Consider the following 26,239-nt stretch of genomic DNA (forward strand, 5'->3'; position numbering starts at 1 on the left):
ATTTGGTTTTCGGTGCCGAGTGGTGATGATCGGAGCCGGACTTGGTCTTCCATCCCGAAGGCTTTGGCTCGGTGCCTTTTCAGAGGCAGAGGGCTTTTGGGTACGCTTTGGTGCCGAGCCAGAAGGTGGGGCGTCGGAAGCGTGGTCTCGGTGCCGACAGGGACTCAAGGGCGCAGGTTGATCTGGAGCCTTTTTTTTTTTTAGCAAGTTGGCTTGGGAGTAGGGATGAAGAGGGGACTGTACTTGCAGTACGTTGTCCATGTGGGATGTCGGCATCCTGGTCAGAGCCCTCCTCCGCAACGGAAATGGGATCCTGCTCTTCTTCAGCCCCAATTGCGTCCGCGGCTGCTGCTTCTTCAGATCCGAAGAGGTCTGGAATGGAGTCTGTGCGTTGGCTCTGCATGTCGCGTCGACGAGGCAGACCTTCGCGAAGCGTCTTCTTAAAATGGAAAGCCTTACACGCGTCGCAGTCCTGTTCTTCGTGTTCTGGTTGCACACTTCGTGTGAGTCGGTGCGCGGGTATTTCACGTGGCACCAAGGGCAGTATTTAAAGGGAGTTTGTTCCATCGACTGCAAGTCAGATGGAGGCAGTTGGGCCCAACGGCCTATTCCGAGCTTTCGGATCAAAAGAGATTTTTTTCAAAACAAACACGATATGCGAAGAATGGAGTACGCGATCGGAAACAATACCGTCGATAGTTAGTCTTCTATGCACTGAGGGAAACCGAAGGATCGGTGTCGAAGCAGAGCGCAGAGAGTAACATCCGAAACCGGTGGCTGATAAAAACAATCTGAGGATGAAGTCGATGACCATGCGCACTATCACCGCAAGGAGGAGTCACCTACCTCATCACTATAAAGACTTCTTCGAAGAAAATCAAGTGCAAACATCCGGGGCCAACACTAGATGGCGATATATGCACAAGCATGTGATCTACAGCTCACATGCCTCGAACATAATGCTTTTGCTAGGCCTAAACGTTCCTTCTTAATACATATACATCACTCCTAGGGAAGGCCACAAAATGCCCAAAGGGAAGGGTGCAGTGTGTTCTGAAAAGATGGACAAGTACTTTTAAGTTTTACATGTTCTGGTAGTGTAAAACTCAATTTAGTTTTACATTACTGCAAGGTCTACTTCTCTAAGAGGATAACATTAGGTTACCTTATTGCATTTAATATTTGATTACCATCAACTGGGAGGAAGTAGGAAATTTGAGTTAGGAGTCTAAACAATTGTAATTTAAAACCCTCTTTAAAGGTAAAGTTGGATTTTAAGTCACAATTCTGAAAAGTGCCAACTGACTCGAAAGACTTCTTCAAACAAAAACAAGTTGCACACCAGATTGAGAAGTATGCAGAGCTTGAGTTATTACAGCCACACATGCTGCGAACAAGCAGTTTTCCTGCACCTATGACTGCTATGAAGCCGTGCCAGAACGTTTGCCTTAGATGAGATGGCACTTAAACTCCAAGTTTTCAGCAAGTACATCACCCTGCAAATAGAAGTGAAATATCATCAGACACAGCCACACTACCACGTATTCCTTACACAATGAGACTCACCACTAGTGCTTAGATTATTCACAGTCAGTAATTATAGCACTCTGTCGCACACAAACCTTACACAGAACCAACAAAACCAGTCACACGGCCTCCTCCCCACTGGCAGTGTTCCTACGCCTTAAGTTGTGGGTAGTTCCTACGCTATTCCACCAGCATCCAATGCTAACTCCATCTCACACTTGCAGCACGCTCCCTCCTTTGTTCCTATGCAAGTCCTCAAAGAATACATATCAGCCAGTGTTAACCTCAATACTTGAAATAAGTTGAAATAACCAACCTTAAATTCATTGACAAGGATGTCATTACTCTGTTTTATGTAGGATAGATCCAGACGTTTGAGGTAGTCAGCAAGTTTCTGTAAAAAAAAGTTACAGCAGAATGAAATATCTAGAGACAAGGGCTGCAAAGCCTGCACACTGCTGCTTACAGGGTATTCGGATGCCCATTGCAAACATCTTGCCAAAGTCCACTCTCAGGTATATACCTCATTACTCTCCCATTCACATAATGCTCAGATGACTGCACACAGACTCATCAAAAGCACTGCTTGCTTTTTGTCCCAGAGGCAAAATTTACCGTCTTACATGAAAGCTTCACGGGCTGAGGAACAGCACTTAAACAGTCTCACAAAGTCTGGCTATTATTCGTAGGCCCTCACAATTTTTAGATCAGAATCCAGCAAAGGTACATGATTTCGCAACCAACTATTCATCAAGGACGTGATAGCGATCTGCTAACCAAAATTATAATGTGTACCTTCCACTTAATAGCACATAAGATTTTTAGGGTAGTTAACAAGTGAAAACTGCATATTGGTCCAGATAAACTCATTCGATAAATAAGATAAACTGAATTGGAGAACAATGTATATATTATAACATCAAAATCGGATATCTGTAACGCTAAAGGCCCATTTAGGAAACTAAGGAGTGTAACCACTGAGAGTACTTTACCCACGGAGGTTTGCCTTAAGGGCGTTTCAGAATGGCAAGGGCAAGTTCATGTGCGTTAAAGAACAAGTTACTTACCTTCAGTAACGATGTATCTGTAAGAAACATTAGTTAGTTAGATTCCTCACCTTAGAATATCCCCAGGCGTCAGACTGGATCCGGAAGATTTTTGTAGCAATACCCCTTGCGCGTCGCTAGGCGTCGTCTGCGGCTCCGCGTCCGTCGTTGGCGTCGTGCGCCGAATGACGTCGGAGTACTTAGACGCCGCCCTCGCGCACTGACGTCAGTTCTTGTACATAGCTTTCCGCGCCAGGAACGCAGAGCCATGCAAGAGACCGACACTGGTGCCAAAAAAGTCTAGGGGACTGAAAAGGATAACCTTAACGCTGGATGTCGGTTCGCAGAACGGGGAGGATGGGTGGATCGGTGAGGAATCTAACGAACTAATGTTTCTTACAGATACATCGTTACCGAAGGTAAGTAACTTGTTCATCTGAAAGAAACACGTTAGTTAGATTCCTCACCTTAGAATAGATACCCAAGCAATACCAACCCCGGTGGTGGGTCTGCGAACCAAGATCACACCAGAAAGTCCTGGAGGACAGAACGGCCAAAGAAGCCATCCCTCCGGACTTGGCTGTCGAGGCAATAATGCCTGGCAAACGTGTGTAGCGAAGCCCACGTTGCCGCCTGACAGATGTCCTGCAAAGGGACTCCCCGTCCCAAAGCAGTAGTAGCCGCTGTGGCCCGAGTAGAATGGGCTCACAGCCCAACAGGAGGGTCCTTTTTTGCCAAGGAATGACAGATTTTTATGCACAAAACGACCCACCGGGAGATGGTCCGTTTGTGCACAGCTTTCCCCTTCTTAGCACCCACGTATCCAACGAAAAGTTGGTCATCCACCCGGAACTGTTTGGTGCGGTCCAAATAAAAGGAGAGCGCACGTTTTGGGTCCAGACGGTGGAGCCTCTCTTCCTCTTTGGAAGGAGGCGGAAAGAAGGAGGGCAAGGTGACAGATTACCCAAGATGAAAGGGGGTCACCACTTTCAGTAGAAAGGAAGGACGAGGCCGAAGGACAACCTTGTTCGGATGAACAGATAGAAAAGGAGGCTTGGACGATAAAGCCTGGAGCTCACTCACCCGTCTAGCCGAGGTGATGGCTACCAGGAAAGCAGTCTTAAGAGTCAGAAGACGAAGAGGACAATTGTGAAGAGGCTCAAAGGGAGCGCACATCAGAAACGTGAGAACAAGATTCAAGTCCCACTGAGGTTACGAAAGTAATGCCTTTAAGTAAGCGTGATACAACAGGGGACTTGAAAAGAGAAGGCTGATCAAGAAGCCGCAAGAAGGCAGAGATGGTAGCAAGATAACCTTTCAAGGTGCCCAAGGCAGAGCCCTGCTGGGCCAAAGAAAGAAGAAAGAGGAGAACCTCAGAAAGAGGGGCGGAAAGGGGAGCCACAGCCTTTGCTGTGCACCATGCCCCAAATTGGTTCCACCGGCAGGCGTATACAGTCTTTGTGAAGGGACACCTGGCTGCCAGAATGTTATCACAGACTTCAGGAGGCAAGTCAAATGGCATCAACTGCCACCGCTCAATCTCCACGCATGGAGGTGGAGGCTGGACAGGTTCGGGTGGAGGGCCGTCCCCTGCTGCTGCGACAGAAGGTCCTCCCGAAGGGGCAGACCTATCGGCGGATCGGTCAACATACTGAGTAGCTCGGGATACCAGTACCTTCGTGCCCAATCCGGAGCCACCAAGATGACTTGGGCCCGGTCGTGCCTGATCTTCTTCAGCACTCTGGGCAGAAGTGGTATAGGCGGAAAGGTGTACAACAGACCGCAACTCCACTCGCGACGAAAAGCATCGCCGAGCGAGTGCCGCCTTGGAAATTCCAACGCGCAGAACTGCTGACATTGCGCGTTCTCTTCGGTGGCGAATAGATCTAACCAAGGCTCTCCCCACTGCTGAAAGAGACCTTGCGCCACGTCCGAGTGCAGACGCCATTCGTGATCCATCATGCACCGGCAGCTGAGTTCGTCTGCTCTGGCGTTCAGAGAGCCCGCCAGATGTTGAACCACTAGGGTGACGCCCTGGTGTTCCAGCCATGTCCAGAGGCGCAGAGCCTCCTGACAAAGGGTCCACGACCCCACCACGCCCTGTTTGTTGCAATACCACATGGCGGTGGTGTTGTCCGTGAACACCTGCACAACACTTCCCTGGACAGAGGGAAGGAAGGCTTTCAGTGCAAGTCAGATCGCTCTCAGCTCCAACAAGTTGATGTGGAGGCGAGACTCCGCCGGAGACCAGAGGCCTCTGATCTCCGCCTCTCCCATATGGCCACCCCATCCCAGGAGGGACGCATCCGTCACTACGACATGCTCCGGTAGGGGTAGGGAGAGGCTCTTGCCCGTGACCCAATCGCGGTCCGTGAGCCACCACTGCAACTGCTGTGCAGTGCCCTCCGAGATCAAGACATGGTCGGACAGGTTGCCGTGATGCTGGGCCCACTGAAACTTCAGGTCCCACTGCAGAGCCCGCATGAGCCGCCTGGCGTGATGCACTAGTAGGATGCAGGAGGCCATCAGCCCCAGAAGCCGCAACACTAGCCTGACCGAAACCCAGGATAGAGGCTGAAAGATGGGAATCAGAGCCTGTATATCCCGGACCCGCTGTTCCGGAGGATAAACCCGGAACTGCGCCGAATCGAGACCCGCTCCGATGAAGAGTAGCTTCTGAGAGGGGCTCAGGTATGACTTCGGCACGTTGATGGAAAACCCCAACAAATGGAGGAGATCCGCCGTAGTCTGGAGGTGGGAGAAGACTGCCCGGGGCGAGCCCGCCTTCAACAACCAGTCGTCAAGATAGGGGAAGACTGGAACCCCTGATCGGCGCAGAGGAGCTGCGACCACCGCCATCACTTTCATGAACACCCGAGGGGCACTGGTAAGGCCGAAGGGGAGCACGGTGAACTGAAAGTGCTCCTGACCCACCGTGAACTGCAGGTAACGTCGGTGGGCCGGCAGGACGGGGATGTGGAAATATGCGTCCTGCAAGTCCAACGCTACCATCCAGTCTCCAGGGTCTAGGGCAGCTAGAACCTGAGCCAAAGTCAACATTTTGAACCGTTCCTTCCGGAGGAAGGTGTTGACGTTCCGGAGGTCCAAGATAAGGCGTAGGCCCCCTTTGCCCTTCTTGGGAACCAGAAAGTAGTGGGAATAACAACCACGACCTACTTCTGGGCTCGGAACGCGCTCGACGGCCTCTTTAGCCACGAGGGCCGAAACTTCCTCTCGCAGAAGATTCAAATGATCCTCCGAGATACGGTGGTGCTGCGGTGGCATGGCTGGAGGGGTCGTCTCGAAAGGGAGGGAGTAGCCCCTTAGGACGATTTGCAGCACCCACCTGTCCGACGTGATGAAACGCCAGTGGAGCAGGTGATGGCGAACTCTGCCTCCCACTGGCGACAAATGGGCCTGAAAGCTCGGACTAGGAAGGCTTTGAGGCGGATGCTGCCGGGGTGGATGTGGACTGACCGGGTTGTCCTCCAGGTCCGCTGCGGCGGAAACCACATCCGCGACCGCGTGCAGGTTGGTTCTGCGGCCGGTGGCTAGGCGGACGCGAGGAGGCGCCCCTTCCTTGGCCACGAAAGGAGCGAAAAGCGGAAGTTTGTGGCCGCGGGGCCGAGAGGCCCAAGGACTTAGCCGTAGCCCGGGAGTCCTTAAAGCGAGCCTGCGCGCTGTCCGCTTTCTCACCAAAAAGGCGAGTGCCATCAAAAGGCATGTCCATGAGAGTGCTCTGGACATCCCCTGAAAAGGACGTGGACCGCAGCCAGGCGTGACGTCTTAACGCCACCGTGGTAGAAATCGCCCTACCCAGCTAGTCCGTAGTGTCAAGTCCACATCGGATTGCATCCCTCCCATCGGCCAGAGCCTGGGTGGGAAAGGCGTGTTCGGGCCTCCTTCGGACACAGGGGCAGCACGTCCTCCACCGCATCCCACAGAGAGTGGGAATAACGGTCCAAGAGACAGGCGGTGTTCAAAGACCGCAGGCCCAAACTGAGGGAGGAGAACAGCTTCTTACCAAACTGTTCCAGTCTCTTGGAGTCCCGGTCCTGAGGAGCGCACGGGAAGGAGGATTGGGAGGTAGAGGCCTGGATGACCAGACTCTCGGGGGTGGGGTGTTGCGACAGAAAACTGGGGTCGCCCGGAGCAGGGCGGTGGCGCCTGGCAACGTTCCTATCCACAGGAGGGACTGTGGCGGGCTTGGACCAGGTGCCCTTAAGAACGTCAATGAGGGCCTCATTGAATTGCAGCAGAGGCTCAGTGGAGCTTGCTGCAGACTGAAGCACCTCACTGAGGATGTTAGTCCTCACAGCCACGGCAGGCAGCTCGAGCCCAAGGGCTTCCGCCGCCTTGCGCAGCACCACAGAAAAGGCTGCACCCTCCTCCGAAGCCACAGTCGGAGGAGAGATGAATCCAGTGTCCGGTGAGGTATCCAGACCACTGGCCTCCCCCAGTTCATCTGCCCAGTCCTGAGAAAGTTGACCCTGGAGGGTCAAAGGGTCCTCAGACCCCTCCCAGTCTCCCCCGTCATCCGATTCCTGGTATACAGGAGGAATAATCGGAGCCGGACGATAGACAAAGTTTGTCCCCAGCGGCGCCGGATGCGGCGTCGATGGACGCCGCACCGGCGACGGGTCCGGACCGGGGCTGAACCGGGGAACGACGTCGACCGGAGTCGGCGTCGGAGGTGGCACCGGTGTCAACGCAGGCAGAGAAGGCGTGACTAGGTCGACCGGCGTCGACGGGGTCAGGCCTGGGCCACTCGGGGTCCTGCGGCGTCGGGGCCGGAGCCTCTGACGGCGTCGGGGCCGGAGCCTCTGACGGCGCCGAGGCCGGAGCCGCCAGCGCGCAAGGACGCCCAGTCGAGTCCGGAGGGGCCCGAAGGCGCGCCAGCGGGCGTCGATGGCGGGGCCAGGCTCCTCATGGCCGAGAGGAAGGCACTGACCTCCGCCGGCGTCGCGTCAGTCCCAGGGACCGGCGGGTATGGGGACTTGCGCGGCGCCTGTGGCTCCGACGGAGCCGCGGGGGTGGAACCACCCTGATCCTCGGCCGAGTCGCGCGACCGGTGAGGGGAGTCCCAAGAGCGGGGTCGCCTCTTGGACTTCTTGGATCGCTTGGACTTACCCGAAGAGCCAGACGAGCGATGGTGTCGACTGCGGCTCCGTGACCGATCCTTGGACCTCCTCCTGGACCGGGATCGAGAGGTGTGCGGAGCCGAGTGGCAAAGCTCGAGAAGCTTACGGGACCGCTCCCGCCTAGCTTTCGAGGTCAGGGCCATACAATCGGAACACGACTCCGCGTCGTGGTCGGGCCCCAAACAGTACAGGCACCGGCGGTGATGGTCGGTCACCGACATCAGACGGTGGCAGTCGTCGCAGGCCTTGAAGCCAGGCATCCTACCGGCACCAGAGTCGATAGAGACCAAAAGAGTCAAAAGAATTTAGTCAAAAAATGACTAAAAGGGGTAGCTCTCCCGGATCGGTGCTTACTGGCGTGCAAAAAAGAAGAACTGACGTCAGCGCGCGAGGGCGGCGTCTAAGTACTCCGACGACGTCATTCCGGCGCACGACGCCGACGACGGACGCGGAGCCGCAGACGACGCCTAGCGACGTGCAAGGGGTATTGCTACAAAAATCTTCCAGATCCAGTCTGACGCCTGGGGATATTCTAAGGTGAGGAATCTAACTAACGTGTTTCTTTCAGATGTGATGGACATTGAATTCCAAAGGGATCAGACAATACTAAGGAAGGGTCTGCCATTCACACTTATTATCTTATACATGTGGGAGGAATGAGCACCTGCCTAAGAACCTCAAAATAAATGCAATGTGCAAAACGATGTTTCAGATAAACCAGGGCCGTTCCAAACACAGAAGAACATGCAGGCCTTTTATTCAGGCATCTTCATCATCTTTTCCATTGCCATATCCTCGCTTGACAGTCAGTCAATGTCGACCCCTTAAATTAGTATCCTAAGGCTCACCTTGGAAGTACTTCGATGGAGGATGTTTTATTCAGCAAACAGAAGCTGGACCCCGCTAGACTCACTACTCAAGGGAAACTCAGTGGAATCATGGAAACTGTCCCCTGGTTTACTCAAGGAATAGCCTCTCCTGGGACCTCATTTCTGATGGGAATCTGAACCAACAAGGAACACTTCCTGAGGCTCTGGAGCTTTGTTAAAGTCTGCACAGGCTCAGCACAAACAGGGTCCCTTTGGATTTCAAGATCCTCTTATCTGGCTTGCCATGTTCAAGAGGAGCACTAGGTTCCAAGAAGTTTAGAGCGATGAGAAGCAGCCTCTCCATAATCAAGCAATCAATCAAGAATTTGTAAGCGCGCTACTCACCCATGAGGGTCTCAAGGCGCTGAGGGGGAGGGGGGATGGGGGGGGGGGGGAGGTTGCCGATCCGTTCAGCCGAAGAGCCAGGTCTTGAGAGTCTTCTTGAAGATGTTCGGGGAGGGGGCGCGTCTGATGTCTACCGGTAGCTCGTTCCAGGTCTTGGCTGCGATGTGCGATAACGCTCTTCCGCCTGCTCTGGCCCTGTGGATGCGTGGGGTTTCAGCCAGTGCGAGGTTGGAAGATCGGAGGATTCTTTTGCATACTTGGAAGTTTATTCTGTCGGTGAAGTATTTTGGTCCGTTGTTGTGTAGGCATTTGTAGGCGTGGGTGAGGATTTTGAAGGTGACTCTCTTCTCTATTGGGAGCCAGTGGAGCCAGTGGAGTCTCTGCAGGTGTTGGATTATAGGTTTGTGCCGGGGGAGGCCTAGGACGAGTCTGGCCGTGGTGTTCTGTATTGTTTGGAGTTTGCGGAGTAGGGACTTATTGATGCCGGCGTAGAGAGCGTTTAAGTAGTCCAGTCTGCTGGTGATGAGTGCGTGGGAGACCGTCTTCCTTGACTCGGGGGGGAGTGTGGGGGGGGGGGGGGGCACACATCCAATTGAAGGTCTTGCGAAGGGTACAGAGGATGCTAAAGCAGCTGGAGGTGACGCGTTGACCTGTCTGTTCATGGCGAGTGTAGAGTCGAGTACGATGCCCAGGTTTTTGGGCGTGGTCTGAGGGGGTAGGTGGGCTTCCGAGGGCGGTGGGCCACCAGATGTTGTCCCATGCTGAAGGGGTGGTTCCAAGGACGAGGACGTCTGTCTTCTCTGCGTTAAGTTTTAGGCAGCTGTTGGTCATCCTGACTGCCACGTCTTGCATTCCTCTCTGGAAGTTGAGTTTTGTAGTGGTGGGGTCTCTGGTGAGGGAGAGGATGAGCTGGGTGTCGTCGGCGTAGCATACGATGTTGAGGCTGTATTGTTGTACAATGGTTGCGAGGGGTCCATGTAGATGTTGAAGAGCGTGGGTCTCACAAATGACCCTGTGGGACTCTGCAGGTGATATCCGTTGGGGCGGGGAGGAAGGGCGGTAGTCTGATCCTTTGGCTTATTCCGGTGAGGAACAATCGGATCTAGTCCAGGGCTGTACCTTGTATGCTGGCGTCATGTAGTCTGGCGATTAGTGTGCAGTGGGAGACGGTGTCGCATCAGGAGGGTTTTGACAACAATTATCATGCTGGAAGAAATCAATAACTTCCTTCCAGGTGTAGCTACTTTGGTAACTAGATCTGGCTGTGTGTGAGGTAGGAAAGCAGCCTGGTGCAGTAACTAAGGCACAGCATCAAAGTGCATTGCTTCTGGAGTGACATCCAATATTTCATCCAATGTATTTACTCAGACCAAGGGTTTTTAGGGAGTGAGGTATTTTCCCTCGTAAGGGTCAAGGATACCCTTATACTATAAAGCCTGAATAACCCACTTACAGAAAGCTTCATGTGGGACTGTTCCAGCAAATAGGGCTCTGTCATAGAGAGGCTGGGGCTCAAAGTCATTTAGTCTATTCACTTCTAAATATCTGAGAAATTGCAAGGCTGAGCACTGAATTCGTGCAAGCTCGGATGAACACTGCAGTAAATACACAAAATCACTTCATAAATACAAACCCACACTACCAGCCACTCTTCAATGCTTCAACTCCATAGATACACAACACCCAACCTATTCACCAGGTATGACTGCGCAGATAAGGAAGCACAGCTCTCACCATCTTGTAACGCACACACAACAATCCAGAATACACCCTAGCAAAACCCGCGCTGTTGCACAGTACTGCATTGTACACTAAGAGAAAACTACTGTGCGCTTGAGCCGGTGGTGCTCAAGAGGATGAAGCACAGGTAGCCCTATACCCACCATTCACACTATGCCAATAAAGAAAACATAGTGCCACAATACAGTTCCCCGACATGGTGCTCAAAGAGAGAGAGTGTACATAGACATTGGCCACCAATACCATGCCCCCACCTGTCTGCAAAGCAACAACAAACAGGCTCGTAACTCACTGAAAACGGGTCATACAAAGAGATGTATGACATCCTGGCAATGAGATCAATTATTCAGAACATTGCTAACACACAAGTTCCTCATACAAGCTCAGTGGTAATGACCCACAGAGACAGCACATCGATACAAACCTACAATACCAATATACCCCAACAGACAGCAGGGCAACACACTCGCGATCAAAACATGCCAAGACACAAACCACACAAAGGTGCAGACATCACCTCCTGGCACAGACACGAACTCTGTAGACCACTGCTTACAATTCGCACCCTCATATCAACACAGAATACTCACCTACACAGACTGCACATCAAGCATGACCCATACAATACCCTCGTACCATGCTCAGGCACAAGTACTTAGATTATGACCCAGAATGCCCTCACGTCTTGATCTGACATAGTCAAGACATCACTACTGAGCCACAACGCCTTCCTACCATGCTCAAACATAGATAACATACAGATACACACACACACACACACACACACACACACACACACACACACACACACACACACACACAGCTTAGACAATGGGGGTAACAAAGAGTTTGGCACAGATAAAGTATCACTGCAGTTTGTTTTACAGTGTTGGCAGACTGTACACAAATAAATACAAACCCTCAACTCCCTCAACCTGCCCCATGCACTGCTGAAACACCAACATGAAACCGGTAAGGAGCACCCCTGCATTCATACCAGCTGGTTTTCGGTGTCCCGCACTTCTTGGTTGACGTGGTTTAAGATCTGGCGGCAGCACTCTGCAGCCTTCTGAACCTTGTGCTTCTCCTCTGCTTCTTCTGGAGATTCAAAGAACGCAATTCTAGTTAAATATGCAACAGGCAGGACTACTGAATTTCAGCAAAAAGGAAAGCACGCATTTAGAGCCAGCAACAGCAGGCACAAGGATCGCACAACTAGGAATGTCAGCTAGCACTCCCCACTGCTAGGACCCGCAGGTACCAGGCTTCTGTCAGCAAGGCCAGATACTTTCCCAGACTACCACAGCCAGTAACAACAAGTAGGAGTAGTCACGGCTTGCAATGGCATGCTGTATGCATTCATGTCCGCAAAAGAAATACAAGACTGCCATTACCACCACTGGTAGATATCAAGTACCAAATGAAAGGCACAAGGCTTCCACTTACAGCGACTCCTGCTACTCCACAAAACTCCCACACCCAGTATCTACAGAAAACAGGCCTCAAGCGTAGCAATGGTAGACGCCAGGCAATCAAGACAGGCCCGCCAGTAAATCAAGACACCCAAAGTAAGGTACAATGCATCCACTATCAGCAAACACAGGTATTTTATCTGACTCCCAAGCCAGTATCTGCAGGCAAAAAGACTCAAGCCTAGCAATGGTAGACACAAAGATCCTACTGTCACCTAATTACACACACCACGTTCTTAATGCTAGCAGGGCCTGGCAGGAGTACTGAAAGCTAGCACTGATGAATAGCATGCATATGTCATTAGCAAATGTACAGATTGCCAAAGACCTCAGCAGCAGGGACTACGCTTGTAATGCCTTTAGTGCTTGGTGCAAGCAAGGCCACCGAACAGCAGCAGGTACCAGGATTCCAGTGATAGAAGCAACAGGAATCAGTAATCAAATAGCAGTATGTGCCAGTTAATCAATGCAAGCAACAGCAGGTACCATGCAACAAATAAAATCACAAACACTTATCGGATGTCTAATGCAAATAGCAAAGAACAGGAAACAAACACCTAAAAGGGCAGATACTGGGTCAACCAAGATCATCAAACACCAAGAAACACCTACTAGCAGCAGTAGAGAACAGGTGCCAAATGCCAAAAATATCAGCTATTGGGCACCTTGGAACAGCCATTCATAAGAGTCTGGCATACAATTCCAGCCAACTGAGGTATCTAGCATTGAAAGAATGGGATAACTCCACATCGAGCCCCTACTCTTTAGTGGCTGCAGAAAATAGCACAGCCAGGTGCATATATAGATGTCAGGGCCACTGGAATTATACAGCAATGGAGGGCTAAATTATGCACCCCGGTTGACTACCTTTTGCTGCAAGAAAAGGCAAATTATGCAGCATAATTTGGCATGTTAAGAAACAGTATTATTTCACCATATAGTCATTTTAACATACATTTATCCTGTCTGGGCAATGTTTCATCTCTTAGAAGCAACAGCTGTATGCAGAAATCAACATAATTGGTGCTTTACCTTATTAACTTTTGACCCCTCCTTAGACTTTTAAACCTGGAATAATGCAGCAGATGGTAGATTATGTCTCAAGTGTGACCAAACCTTAACTATGCAGAAATAGTCATGCCACAGAATTGGATGATTTCACTGGCCCAGACTATAGGACTTTCTGCTTTCTCTAGCTATGTGGCAATTTAGACAAGATAAGTTAATATAAGTTAACAATTTATTGGTTTTTCACGTGTACTCGAGCATGTCAACAAGGGAGCAGGTAGATTTTGCCAATGGCTCCTGTGGAAAAGGAATATGCTACTTACCAGTATGCATCTGTTCTTGGCATGTAGAGCTGCAGATCCACACACTAGCATAGTAGATCGCCATCTGGTGTTGTGCTCGGATGCTTGCACGTTGTTGTTGTCTTGGAAGAAGTCTTTGTAGTCACGAGATAGGCGACTCCTCACTTAGACGATAGTGCGCATGGGCATCAACTCCATCCTTAGATTGTTTTTCGCCATGATGGAAAATTATGGAGTTAGTAGAAGACAAAGAGATGTCCATGTGTTATATCTAAGTAAGATAAAGCTGGAACAGATACAGGTCCCGGGGAGGTGGGTGGGCGTGTGTGGATCTGCAGCTCTATATGCAAAGAACAGATGCATACTGGTAAGTAGCATATGCCGTTCGAGGCATATGAGCTGCAGACCACACACTAGAATAGACTATATAGCAGTATCTCCCCTAGCGGTGGTCACCTGTATCTGTTGCAGTAGTTTGAAATAAAGTTTTAAGCACAGCTTGGCCCACAGAAGCTTGTTCCTTTGCTTGTACATCAACACAATAGTGTTTAGTGAAGGTGTGTGTTGTAGACCATGCGGCTGCCTTAAAAATGTCTTCTACAGGAATGTTCCCTAAGAATGCCATGGAAGCCCCTAGTTTGCGCGTGGAATGCGCTCTAGGGGGGAACTGTTAATGTGCATTTATCTTTTTGGTAGCATATTTGGATACATTTAACTATCCACCTAGCAATCCCAGATTTGGAGATGGGGTTGCCCTCATGTGGTGGAGAGAAAGCTACAAACAATTGTTTTGCGGAAAGATTTAGTTCTGTCAATGTAATAAAGAAGGGCTCTTTTAACATCTAAGGTGTGAAGCGCTCTCTCTGCTACAGATTCCGGGTTTGGAAAGAACACTGGTAACTCCACTGACTGGTTAAGATGAAAAGGAGATATGACTTTTGGATTTGTCTTAAGAACCACTTTGTTACGATGTAATTGTAAGAATGGTTCTTGTACGATTAAAGCCTGGATTTCACTTACTCTTCTGAGTGATGTGATTACGATACGGAAAGCTACTTTCCACGTGAGGAACTGTAGTTCGCATTTATGTAGAGGATCAAATGGGGGACCCATAAGTCTAGTAAGAACAATGTTTAGATTCCACACTGGAGAGGGTGGTAATCTGGGAGGAATCATTCTTTTAAGTCCTTCCATGAAGGCTTTGATCGCAGGGACTCTAAAGAGTGACAAGTGCTGTCGATTTTGTAAGTAAGCTGCTAATGCTGCTAGGTGCACACGTATGGATGAGTATGTTAAATTACATCTTTGCAAATGTAGTAAGTAGCAAATGATGTTCTGGATGGAGGCATCTAGTGGACGTATATTATTGTTAGCGCAGTAAATGGCAAATCTTTTCCATTATGCAACATAGCAAGCTCTAGTAGGTCTTCTGGCTTCTTTGATAATGTATATGCAGTCTGGTGGCAGGTTAAAGTAACCGAACTCTATGACTTCAGGAGCCAGATCGCCAGATTCAGTTGACCTGGATCTGGATGTCTGATCTCTCCATGGTTCTGGGTTTTTAAGGACGGGGAGAGATGCAGTTTTTGGTGTGGAACTAGTGAGAGTTCCAGTAGTGTTGTGAACCACGGCTGGTGTGCCCATGTGGGAGCTATTAGGATCCATTTGAGAGACTGCTGCCTGAGCTTGCGTACCACTATTGGAATGAGTGGGAGAGGCGAAAAAGCGTATGCAAATCTGCCTGACCAGTTCATCCATATCGCATTGCCATTTGATTCCGGGTGCGGAAACCTGGAGGCGAAAGTTGGGCATTTTGCATTTTCATGTGTGGCGAACAGATCTATGTCTGGTTGACCCCATTTTTGGAAAAAGGGCAATAGAACTTGGGGGATGTAGTTCCCACTCGTGGATCTGTTGTGTCTGTCAACTTAACAGATCGGCAATCTGATTGTGAACCCCTGGAAGGTGTTCTGCAAGTAGGTATATGTCCTGAGGAATGGCCCATCTACAAATGTTCTGAGCGAGCTGGGACAGATGCAGAGAATGTGTGCCTCCTTGTTTTTGTATGTAATACATGGCTGTTATGTTGTCCGTCCGGATGAGGACAGCCTTGTTTTGTACATGTAGTTGGAAGGATTTGAGTGCTAGGAATACTGCTAGCATTTCTAGGTGATTGATATGGAGCACTTTCTGTTGAGTGGTCCATTTGCCCTGAGTTGTGTGTGCGAGGAGATGGGCTCCCCATCCTGTGAGTGATGCGTCTGTTGTCAGCACTATCTGTGGAAGAGGCTCTAGGAACGGCCGCCCTTTGGACAAGTTTGTTATGTTCCACCACTGTAGAGAGCAATGTGTGCGGCTGTCCACCAACACCAGATCTGTAAGTTGTCCTTGAGCCTGGTTCCACTGACGCGCTAGACATTCCTGTAAGGGACGCATTTGAAGTCTTGCATAAGGCACAATGAAGATGCAAGATGCCATCATGGCTATGAGCTGCATTAACACTCTGGCTGGAAGAGAGTGTTGGTTTTGAAATTTTGTGATAAGAGCTTGTATACTGGCTATCCTGGCTGGACTGGGATATGCTAGGGCTGTGGAGGTGTTTATGGTAGCTCCTAGGTATTGGTGTATATGAGAGGGCTGGAGATGAGACTTAGGGTAGGTGATCGTGAACCCCAAGTCGTGTAATAGTTGAATGGTTAGGTGAGTGTGTAGAACACATTGGTCTAATGACTTGGCTTTTATTAGCCAGTCGTCTAGATACGGGAAGACATGAATTTGTTGTCTTCTGAGATGTGCTGCTACTACCGCAAGACATTTTGTGAATACTCTGGGTGCGGTTGTTACCACGAATGGAAGGACTGTGAACTGGTTGTATTGTCTGTCCACAAGAAACCTTAGGTACTTCCTGTGAGCAGGATGTATGGGAATGTGGAAGTAGGTGTCCTTGAGATCTAGTGTGGCAAGGAAATCGCCTTGTTGCAGCAGTGGGAGCACTTGTTGAAGAGTGATCATATGGAAATGATCTGAGTGTCTATACAGATTTAGGGGTCTGAGGTCACGTATTGGTCTCAAGAGTCCCGTCCTTTTTGGGTATTAGGAAGTACAGTGAGTATACCCCTGTTCCTTGATGCTCTAAGGGAACTGGCTCTATTGCGTGCTTTTGAAGCAGTGAGAGGACCTCTTGTTTGAGGAGCGTAAGGTGATCTGTGGACATTGGACACTGTTTGGGTGGTATGTTTGGGGGGGGGGGGTAGCTGTAAGTTCCAGGCAGTAACCATACTGGATAATTTGTCTTACCCACCTGTCTGTTGTGATGGAGTTCCAGACAGGTAGGAACTGTGATAGTCTACCCCCGACTGGATTGGAATGGTCTGGGGGGAGTGGAGGAAAGTTACTGTTTTGTGGCAGGGGAGGTGCGAGTGTTATTACCTCGACCTCGTCCTTTGTTGTTGTTCCCTCTGTATCCGCCTCTAAAATATCCCCTACTGGGGGATGTTTGTGAAGTGGCTTTGAACGTAGATGAGGTGTCTGCGCCCATATTTTGGGAGGCTCCTCTGTAGAAGGTGCGCCGAAAGGAGCCAAGCGTTTGTGGAGACTGTAATGCTCCCATGGACTTGGCAGTCTCGGTGTCCTTTTTCATTTTTTTCAAGGGCAGTGTCTACTGCCAGCCCAAATAGCTGTTCTTGGTTGAATGGCTGACTGAGTATGGTAGTTTGGACCTCTTGCTTAAAGCCTGAAATGCGTAGCCAGGCATGTCGTCTAAGGAGCACACTGGTGTTGATTGATCTAGAGGCAGGGTCTGCTGCGTCAAGTGCACATTTAATTGACGCATTTGAAATTAGCTTGCCCTCTTGGATAAGGTCATTTGCCTGGGTTTTATACTGGTCAGGCAGATGTTGTAATAGATTTTCTAACTGGTCGTAGTGTGCCCTGTCATACCATGCCAGTAGTGCTTGGGTGTTGGCAATACGCCAGTGATTAGCTGCTTGTGCTGCTACCCTTTTGCCAGAAGCTTCTAGCAGTTTGGATTCTTTATCCGGGGGTGGTGCATCTCCGAAGGTCTGGGAGTTGGCTCATTTCCTAGCATTGGAAACGACTAGCGAATCCAAAGGCAACTGCCCTTTGATGCAAGTAGGATCTTCAGGGGCAGGCCTATATTTCTTTTCTATTCTAGGGTTAAGAACCCTGGCATGGACGGGATCTTTAAATACTTCGGGGGCGTGCTTAATGACTCCTTTGATCATATTTAATATTTGCACTGACTTTTGGGATTGTTCAAAAGTATCTAAGAGGAAATCTTCCTCTGGTGCGTCGGAGTGCATTGTAACACCATGATAAAGTGCAGCTCTATTTAATAATTGGCCAAACCCCAGGTGATCATCTGGGGGAGATGGTTTTGAGGGATATGGCTGTGGGTCTGGGAGGTTTGTTGGGATAGGGAATGACCAATCATCAAGTGGTGAGGTATCTGGATCCGTGAACGGGTCATTAGGATTCCCCCCCCCCCCCCCAAGGTCATCATCATCATCATCCGGAGGTAGTGTATGTGGTGGAGAAGTTATAGGCAGAGAAGGTGGATTAGAAGGCAGTGTAGGAGAAGAAGGAGGCATAGGCGATGTTGCAGAGTCCTTCTTGTGTACAGGGACTGGAGCAGATGGTGTGTCCAGTTTTAGTTTTTGACATGGCAGACCGTAACATGTCCAGTTTTGGGGTTTATATAAATCTTTTTCTAACTTGGATCGATGGGATCTGGGTGAAAAAGTTCTTGTTCCTCGGTAACAGTTTTCGGTGCCGATTTTTTCTGTTCCAAGCGAGGTTGTGGTTGATCCTTATAGGTTTTAGCCTTAGGAGGTGTATCAGAGTCCATAGCTGTTTGTTTCGGTGCAGAGGATGTTAGTTTCGGAGCCGAAGTTGGATCTTTAGGCTTGGGAACCTTCGAAGCCAGCTTATCTATGGGCCTTGGCGATTCGGGCCCGATTTGGAGGTGGTAGGCGTCGGAGCCGATTTTGGCGCCGAGTGTTCTTTTGGCTTCGGTGCTGAAGGTGCCGGTGGGACAATTATATGCGGTTTGCTCGGTCCAGAGCTACCGGAAGGCTTGTTTTTTTCTTCGGAGCGGAGCCCGGAGACGGGGCTTCTGAAGGATGTTTTCGGTCTCGACTGGGGCCAACAGGCGAAGTCTTGACCACTGCCTTTGGTTTTGGAGTGGTTGGGGCAGGGGCAGTAGTACTCACACGTTGCCCAGGAGTGATTAGGTTGTCTGAGTCTTCTGCCTCTGAGATGATTTCGAGATCCTCGGAATCTTCCTCGGGGCCTTCAAAGATGTCCTCTGATTCCGGAGCTGGTCTCTGTGCTATGATGTGTCGTCTAGCCCTTCGATCTCGAATCGTCTTTTTCGATCGAAAGGATGCACAGGCTGGACAGCTGGACTCGTCTTGTTCGGGTGACAAGTTGCAGACTTTGTGATGGTCACTGTGCGGAAATTTTGCTCCACACTGGGGGCATTTTTTAAAAGGCGTCCTTTCCATGAGCCGTAGGCCTTACGGCATGGATAGGCCCAGCGGCCCGCGTCGACGCCCGGAATCGAGCCGATAAAATCGACGTCGAAGATGAAAGTGATTCGATGGTTTTTCTGGAAGTTTTGCGCTTCGAAAAGTTTGGAACGGAGATTTCCAACCAGAGCAGAAAAGTTGCATCCGAACCCAATGGGGGAAAAAACCAATCTAATGATGGAGATGATGCCCATGCGCACTATCGTCTAAGGGAGGAGTCACCTATCTCGTGACTACAAAGACTTCTTCCAAGACAACAACAACGTGCAAGCATCCGAGCCCAACACCAGATGGCGATCTACTATGCTAGTGTGTGGTCTGCAGCTCATATGCCTCGAACATAAAGTTATAAATGATTTCTCTCAGTAACACAGAGTCCGAAATACGTAAAAGTCTGGAGCCCTAATACTTGAACCATAACCGCGCACACAGCTTCAAATCGCAGAATACATGCTATGTAATTGCTCGCAGAGCTCCTCCCTGCTCACCTGTGCACTTGGAAATGTTCTGCAACAATAGTGGATACTTGGTCAACCGCTGCATCTCAAAGGGAATAATATCTTTCAGTTGCAGTCGCCTGCACCGGGGATGGCTCTCTGCCTCCTACAGGTGGTGGAAAAATACCATGTAGTTAGTGCCCCATGTCAATCCAGAGTAAAACAGAACACCCCCAGAGGCTCCAGACACTCCTCACTGGTATTACTACAGATATCTTGTCAAGTGGAGTTTCAGGGTTACTCTTCTTAGTGGCTGCAACAAAGCCTAGCCCCTGCTACCTGGGAGGGGCCCAATAAACAAAGGACTGTATCAATCATATTTAATAATCTCATATTTTTTCACTGTTTTAAAGATGTGTATCACTAATAAAGCATGACAGCACAAACAGACAGAAAATACATTTTGAATAAACATAAATTTGGAAACATCACAGGGAAAAGACAAATCTTACATTGCAAGCACAAGACTAAGGGCCTGATTTCGTTCTTGACGGACGGGTTACTCCGTCACAGCGGTGACGACATCCCCTCTGCGGAAATATAAATCCCATAGGATATAATGGGATTTATATTCCCTAAGTCTATGTTTTACCCTGAGCCATAACTAGAGAATGGGATCTACACACAAGGGCCAGACTGCGGCACCAGGAAATGGATGGCATGTTTGAAAAACATATAGAGCTTTGTGGTCAGTAAGAGACTTCATGCTGGGGCACATGGTCTGAAGCAGCCGCCACATACAATGCATCAATAAACGAAAACTCTCAAGATCTTTAACAAATTAAAACTGGATGAACAGAAAATTCAGCGTCACCTATATTGTGGCCATTGTTTCAGCAGACACCCTACAAAGATTAAAACTTGTTGAAATGAAGCACCTGGATTTACATTAAAGTGCTCTCAGTAAACTAATCGCTGCTAGCGCACTAAAGGATAGACCTTACCCGGATGAATTCATTAAACCGAAAGTCCCTTTTTTGCTTTGTCTTGAGCTGGTCCAGAGCAAATGACTGACGGCTGCAGAAACGCGAGGAGATCTTCTGGAACCAAGCCCCTTCTGTGCCATCGAACTACAGCGAGGAGAAACAGATGTAAAGGGTGGAACACAAAACGAAATACTGGACACAGACTGTAAGCACAACAGGAGGAGTGAATTATAAAAGAATTACACAGACCTTGCAATGGATTTTAAAGGCAATCTTTGCAAGGTCAACTCTCCTAAATAACAGATCTTTCCTAGATTAGGGTTGAAAACGTTCCCTCTCGACAGTTGTTTTATTGCCTAAATTTACTTGTTAAAGATGTCTTAGTATTTTGTTCTTTATGTGCCTAGGTTTCAGGAGATCATTTCGTGGGATGTTGTCTGGACATTTAGCAGAAAATAGACTGAAGTCACTGGAGAAACTAGATATTTGCCACAAATAGGAGGCCAACCTGTAGCCATGCCTATCCATGCGGAGAAGAAAATGTCTCACTAAAAATTAACCTCTATGGTTTGTAAATGTAAAGAACAGACAATTTAAGAGTGTACATACGAGTTACAAATTAGAAAGGTCACATTTGAAATGAAGTTATGCTAAACATTCTATGAGGCAGCTGCACTCACTAAAAATAACAAGAAGCAGTACTGCATCGGTTTGAAATGAAGGACACTCATTTCATCATCTTCAGTTTTTTCAAGCAAATTGTGCATTAAAACCGAGAGCGCAAACATTTTAAATACTCTAAACACTCAAAAATGCAAAACATTGTTAAAAAAAAACATTATGCACTTACTCCATACCATTCAACCAACCAATTTTATGTCCAGTTTAATAAATAAACCTGGTGTTTCCCCCCCAAAAAAAAAAATAGGGATTAGAAGGGATGTGACTAGTTTCTGCAGATTATTTGGGGACTCTCAATCTTTATCTATTGGAATTATGCTTCTCTCTTCCCATATCCTATCATCTCATTCAGACTAATCAAATATGATGCACAAGTCATTTCAATTTTAAAAATTGCTTCTTGTTAAAATTCCTTCTTTTTGATCCCCAACTACCAACCAACCACGATATACAGAGACGTATCCAAGCTCTTTAGAAATTCTTTCAAACTGAAGCAAATGTCTATTACTGTTCCATGAATAAGCACCCACAGTACTTCTAGGGTCAGCACTCTCGCAATAACTCCAAGTGCAGCAAGCAATTACACCTTCCATAATTTCTCTGCCATTGTAGCTCGAGCAGTTCTGACACTACAATGATTAGAGTTCCTTAGCGAGGAAGACTTGCAAGATTTTAGGTATAGAATAAGAGGAGAGGCTCTCATAACTATTGTGGGTGCAAGGGAATAGTGATCAGCTGCGGTACCTACAACAGAGCAGCTGCCGTACAACGGTGGAAGACAGTGCTGGTTACAAGGCGGAACCATGGAGCTGTGGCATGAGGGATTCAACTTCCCAACTCTTACATCTTAAAAATTGAACAGTAAGAAAGAAATCCAATCCAGAGTACAGCAGCAGAAAAATGTATGATTTAGCAGATTTTCTGCCAAACATCTGAATTGGCCATATTTATTTTTATGAAAACAATGAAAAGTTTACAACAAACCATTTCATAGAACCACAGACTGGCCAAGAACCAGTCAAATCCACAGACACAGAGGTCACTCCAGCACATCTGTTTTTGTTCAGCTCGGAGTGACGAACAATAATCCCAGAAATTCTTACCATATCTAACAGGGCCCCTCCAATTTCCATCACCACAGAGTTGCATTCCTGACGAAGTGTCTTCAATTTATCCAGGAAAGAAGCTATAAAATAAGAAGTATGAGAAAACGGTGTGAGGAAGGATACTAGTAACACAAAATCATTTTGATCCTAGTTAATTTACACTGGGTTGTTGCAGTAGTTACAAACAAGTTCTAAGAGGCCAGCAAGAGTGGCAATTCATTTCAGAAACTCCAACAGCATAAAAGAAAGGCATCGGAAAGAATGAGTACTAGTACGCTGGAGGGGCGAAGCTTTTTGGAACCACGATGGGATGGGGCAATGGCGTCAAATTGCAGGAGAGACAGGACAATGGTGTCCACATTGTGAGAAAGTGGCTCTGTATATACTGTTCCTTAATAGGTACAGGGTGTACAGAGTCCACAGTCCCCCAGCGTTTGACAGAGGTTAAAGTTAGATATAACCTTACTCTCTAAAGTGGTAGCTTGGTCGAGCAGTAAGGCAGTATCAGAGGACAGTGTAAAGCATTTGTTGTACACACACAGTCAGCAAATGGTCTCACACACTCAATAACTGAACTCTAGGCCAATGGTTTATATAAAAAAAATATATGCTTGTTTTATTTTAGAACCAACACTTGGATTTAAAATATACTTTCTCAGAATGAGATGTTTCATATAAATACTTTTGCAATATGCAATTGACTTTTGTAAACAGTTACAAGTGGTTGCAATAGGCAACTCTATTTTAAACACAACAATGCATTCAGCTCAATGGATAATTCAAGTAATTTGCAACAGATTACTTTTTAGATTACTTTTGGAATTCCAGGACTGGATCCTAGATTCAGTCCTGGGTCAGTACTCAGAATCAAGTGATGAAAGTCGACTTAATTACTGTAATGATTTTTAAACAATATTTAGCTATTTTAAAAGTTGACACTTAGAAAATATTTCAAAGAAAACAGTCAATGATTCCCTATGGAAGAAAATTCAAGTTGCAGGTACAGTATGTTCTCGTTACTTTTGTAATCCAGTACTGGGTGCCTAGACTCAGTACTGGGACCTTTATCCAAAACAGGTAAGTAATTACGTTTTCAGATATTATACGATTTTTGAAGAATATTTAAAGATTGCAGAAATCGACACTTAGAAGAAATTTCACAGAAAAACAGTCAATGATTTCCTAAGGAAGAAAATTGGGTTACGGGTAAGTACAGCTGTAAGTATTTTTCAGAGTCAGTGCTGGGCACCAAGATCCAGCACTGGGAGCTCACCTAAGAGCAGGTCAGTAATTTCGTTTTTGTTACTCGGTTGATTTTTGGTGAATATTTTAAGATTTGAAAAGTCCACACTTAGAAGAAATTTCAGGAAAAAGCCAGTCAATGTTACCCTATGAGGAAAATAGAGTTATCAGTTTAAGGGTAAGTACTCGACTGGCAGAGTTGAGGTTCTGGGCATAGACTCAGGGGTCCCCAGGGTCAGGTAGGTACAGTTGGTTCACCCTCAGCGACTCTAGGGCGGCCGGGTGCAGAGAGAGTTAGGCCCAATGTTATCCTATGAGGGATAGGGGGACTTGGTTGGTGGCTGCTGACTGGCAAGCCACGCGGCTGTGGGAGCTGGGCTCCTGGTCACTTACTCAGGGCAAGTGGGGAAGTAGGTAGGTGTAGAGTTTTCACTGCCAGGGCCACTCGGGCGGCTGGGTGCAGGGTGCTTTTGAGCCTTCGGGCGCTCAATGGATTTCAATGGGAAATCTCTGGTTTAGAAAAAGACTGCAAGCTCGGGGACGAGGACTCTTCAGGTGCCACCACCACTTCGAGAGGTAAGTTGTGTTTTTGGAGGATAGGTAGGTACCCCGGGATTGGGCACAGGGGGCCGCGGGGCGCCGCGTGCAGGGGTGCCTTTTGGTGTCGGGAAATCTTACCCTCTGTTGATCGCGGTAGGGGGGGCACCTTGTTCTGAGGCTGCAGGCTTCTTCAGCAGTGTCGAGGGAGGTCCTTGGGTGCCGGACTCGGGGTCACAGTCGCCGTGGGGTCGTCCTCGTGGTCATTGTTCACTCCGGCACTGGCCAGGCTTGGCTGGTGCAGAGTGTGCTGGGTTTGCGGTTCCGGGCTGCTGCCAGGGATTAGAGGCAGGTTTTGAGTAGAGCCTCTACTCATGGGAGTCACAGGGGCTTAGAGCCAAAAGGTAGCCAGGTCCTCCGGGGTTGGTGAGGTTGCTGGCCACAAGAGATGCCGGGTTGGAGCAGGTTCGAGGGTCGACAGGCCGGTAGGGCTGGGGCCAAAGCAGTTGGTGTCTTCCTCTTTTTAGCAGCTGCAGGGCAGGTCTTCTTTCTTCTTGCTCTTCTTTGTAGTTTTTGAATCTGGAATCTGGGGAAGGAAGGTTCAGGGTGCCCCTAAATACTAGATTTAGGGGCGTTACAGGTAGGTGAAGGGCAGGGACCAATGGGTCCCTGTCCTGGGGTGGGTACACCCCCTATCCTGCCTCTCTCCTGTGGGAGGGGGCAGTAGCCTAGTCCTGATAGGGTAGGGCTCCCCATCTTCAAGATGGCGAGAGCCCGGAGATTTGCTTCACCTCGCCTCCCCCACCTGAGGGGTGGGGTTGGCAGGCTGGCACATCCCCTGTCCTTATTTGGGGTTTCCGGCCAAAGCTTCCCGCCAGAGTGGGGGGTTGCAGTGGCCTGGGGAAGCTCAGAGGCGGCATGCCGTTGAAGCTTCCCCCTGCCCATCCTGGGGGAGGAGATTTAGCACCTCGCCCAGGATGTGCATTGTTGCATGCCCAGGAGAGCAGGGGCTCTCCTATCCAGGGGTCCAGCAACATGTCTGCTGGGTGGCAGCCTAGGCAGCCTCAGAGCAGACGTGGATTGTAGGTTAGGTTTAAGGGGGCACCTCTAAGATGCCCTCTGGGGTGCTGGGTACATTAAATCCCACACTGGCATCAGTGTGGGTTTAATGTGCTGAGAAGTTTGATACCAAACTTCTCAGTCTTTAGTGTTGCCATTATGGTGCTGTGGAGCTCGTGTTTGGCGAGCACTCAGCACCATGTACTCTTAAATGGCAGCACTGCACTTACAGTGCTCAGGAATGGACCTGGGCACTGTAGGGGCACAGGGCTCCTGCTCCTGTGCCCACACCAGTGGCATAAGGCACCCAACTAGAGGGGTGGCTGATGTATGCCATGGCAGTGTAAGTGATGGGCATGGCACACAGGGATGTGTGTCATGTCGACTTTGTTTTTGTCTTGCACCCAAACACTCAGCCTGCAAAGGCAGTGTGTGTGTGTGTAAGGGTACAGGGCCTCTAAGGGTGGCATAAGGAGTGCTGCAGCCCTTAGAGGCCTTCCCTGGTCACAAGGCCCTGGGTACCTAGAATACCATTTACCAGGGGCTGACATGTGGCCAGGGTTTGCCAATTTGGGTTTGGTTTGTTTTAGGGAAGGAACATAGGCCCTGGGCACCTGATTGGCAGGAGTCAAGGGAACACTCAGTCAAAGTACATTCAGCAATTCAGCAAAAAGTGGGGGCATACCATGCAAGAAAGATGGCACTTTCTCACAGGTATTGTTTGTCAAAAGGGGTGTTTAAAATGAATTGTTGAACCTCAGGTTTAAACCCAACAATCCTAAGTCATGCATGCCTTCTAAGGAGAATACTGGTATTTATGTCCTTAGCCGTGGTGTCAGGGGCATCTAGAGCACATCTAACAGATGAGGTAGAAATGAGCTTGCCCTCTTGAACTAACTCTGGTGGTTCATCTGGAAGATATTGGAGCAGTTGCTCCATTTCATCCCAGTGTGCCCTCCTGTCGTACCTATCTAGAAGGCCCTGTGTGTTTGGGATGCGCCAGTGGATAGCAGCTTGAGCAGCTACTCGTTTCCCCGAGGCCTCTATGAGCTTAGATTCCTTATCTGGGGGAGATGCATCACAAGATGTTTAGGAATTAGCCCTCTTGCAAGCATTGGGCACTACTAGGGAATCAAGAGGTAATTGTCCTTTGATGAACACAGGATCAGATGGACAGGGCTTATATTTTTTA

General features: G+C 48.8%; 1 protein-coding gene across 7 annotated transcripts in view; it reads right to left on the reverse strand.

Moving 5' to 3' along the window:
- ARHGEF1 (Rho guanine nucleotide exchange factor 1) overlaps positions 1-26,239 on the reverse strand; it is an 891,302-nt gene that overhangs the window by 249,870 nt on the left and 615,193 nt on the right. For all 7 annotated transcript variants that reach the window (XM_085615602.1, XM_085615600.1, XM_085615604.1 and 4 more), the window contains 5 exons: positions 22,207-22,289; positions 20,441-20,566; positions 19,488-19,602; positions 11,666-11,766; positions 1,844-1,921 (listed from right to left, as the gene is read on the reverse strand). In XM_085615602.1, the coding sequence (XP_085471728.1) occupies positions 1,844-1,921; positions 11,666-11,766; positions 19,488-19,602; positions 20,441-20,566; positions 22,207-22,289 (503 nt within the window). The remainder of the gene's footprint in view (positions 1-1,843; positions 1,922-11,665; positions 11,767-19,487; positions 19,603-20,440; positions 20,567-22,206; positions 22,290-26,239) is intronic.

The sequence above is a fragment of the Triturus cristatus genome, chromosome 7, assembly GCF_964204655.1.
Source record: "Triturus cristatus chromosome 7, aTriCri1.1, whole genome shotgun sequence".
Taxonomy (NCBI): domain Eukaryota; kingdom Metazoa; phylum Chordata; class Amphibia; order Caudata; family Salamandridae; genus Triturus; species Triturus cristatus.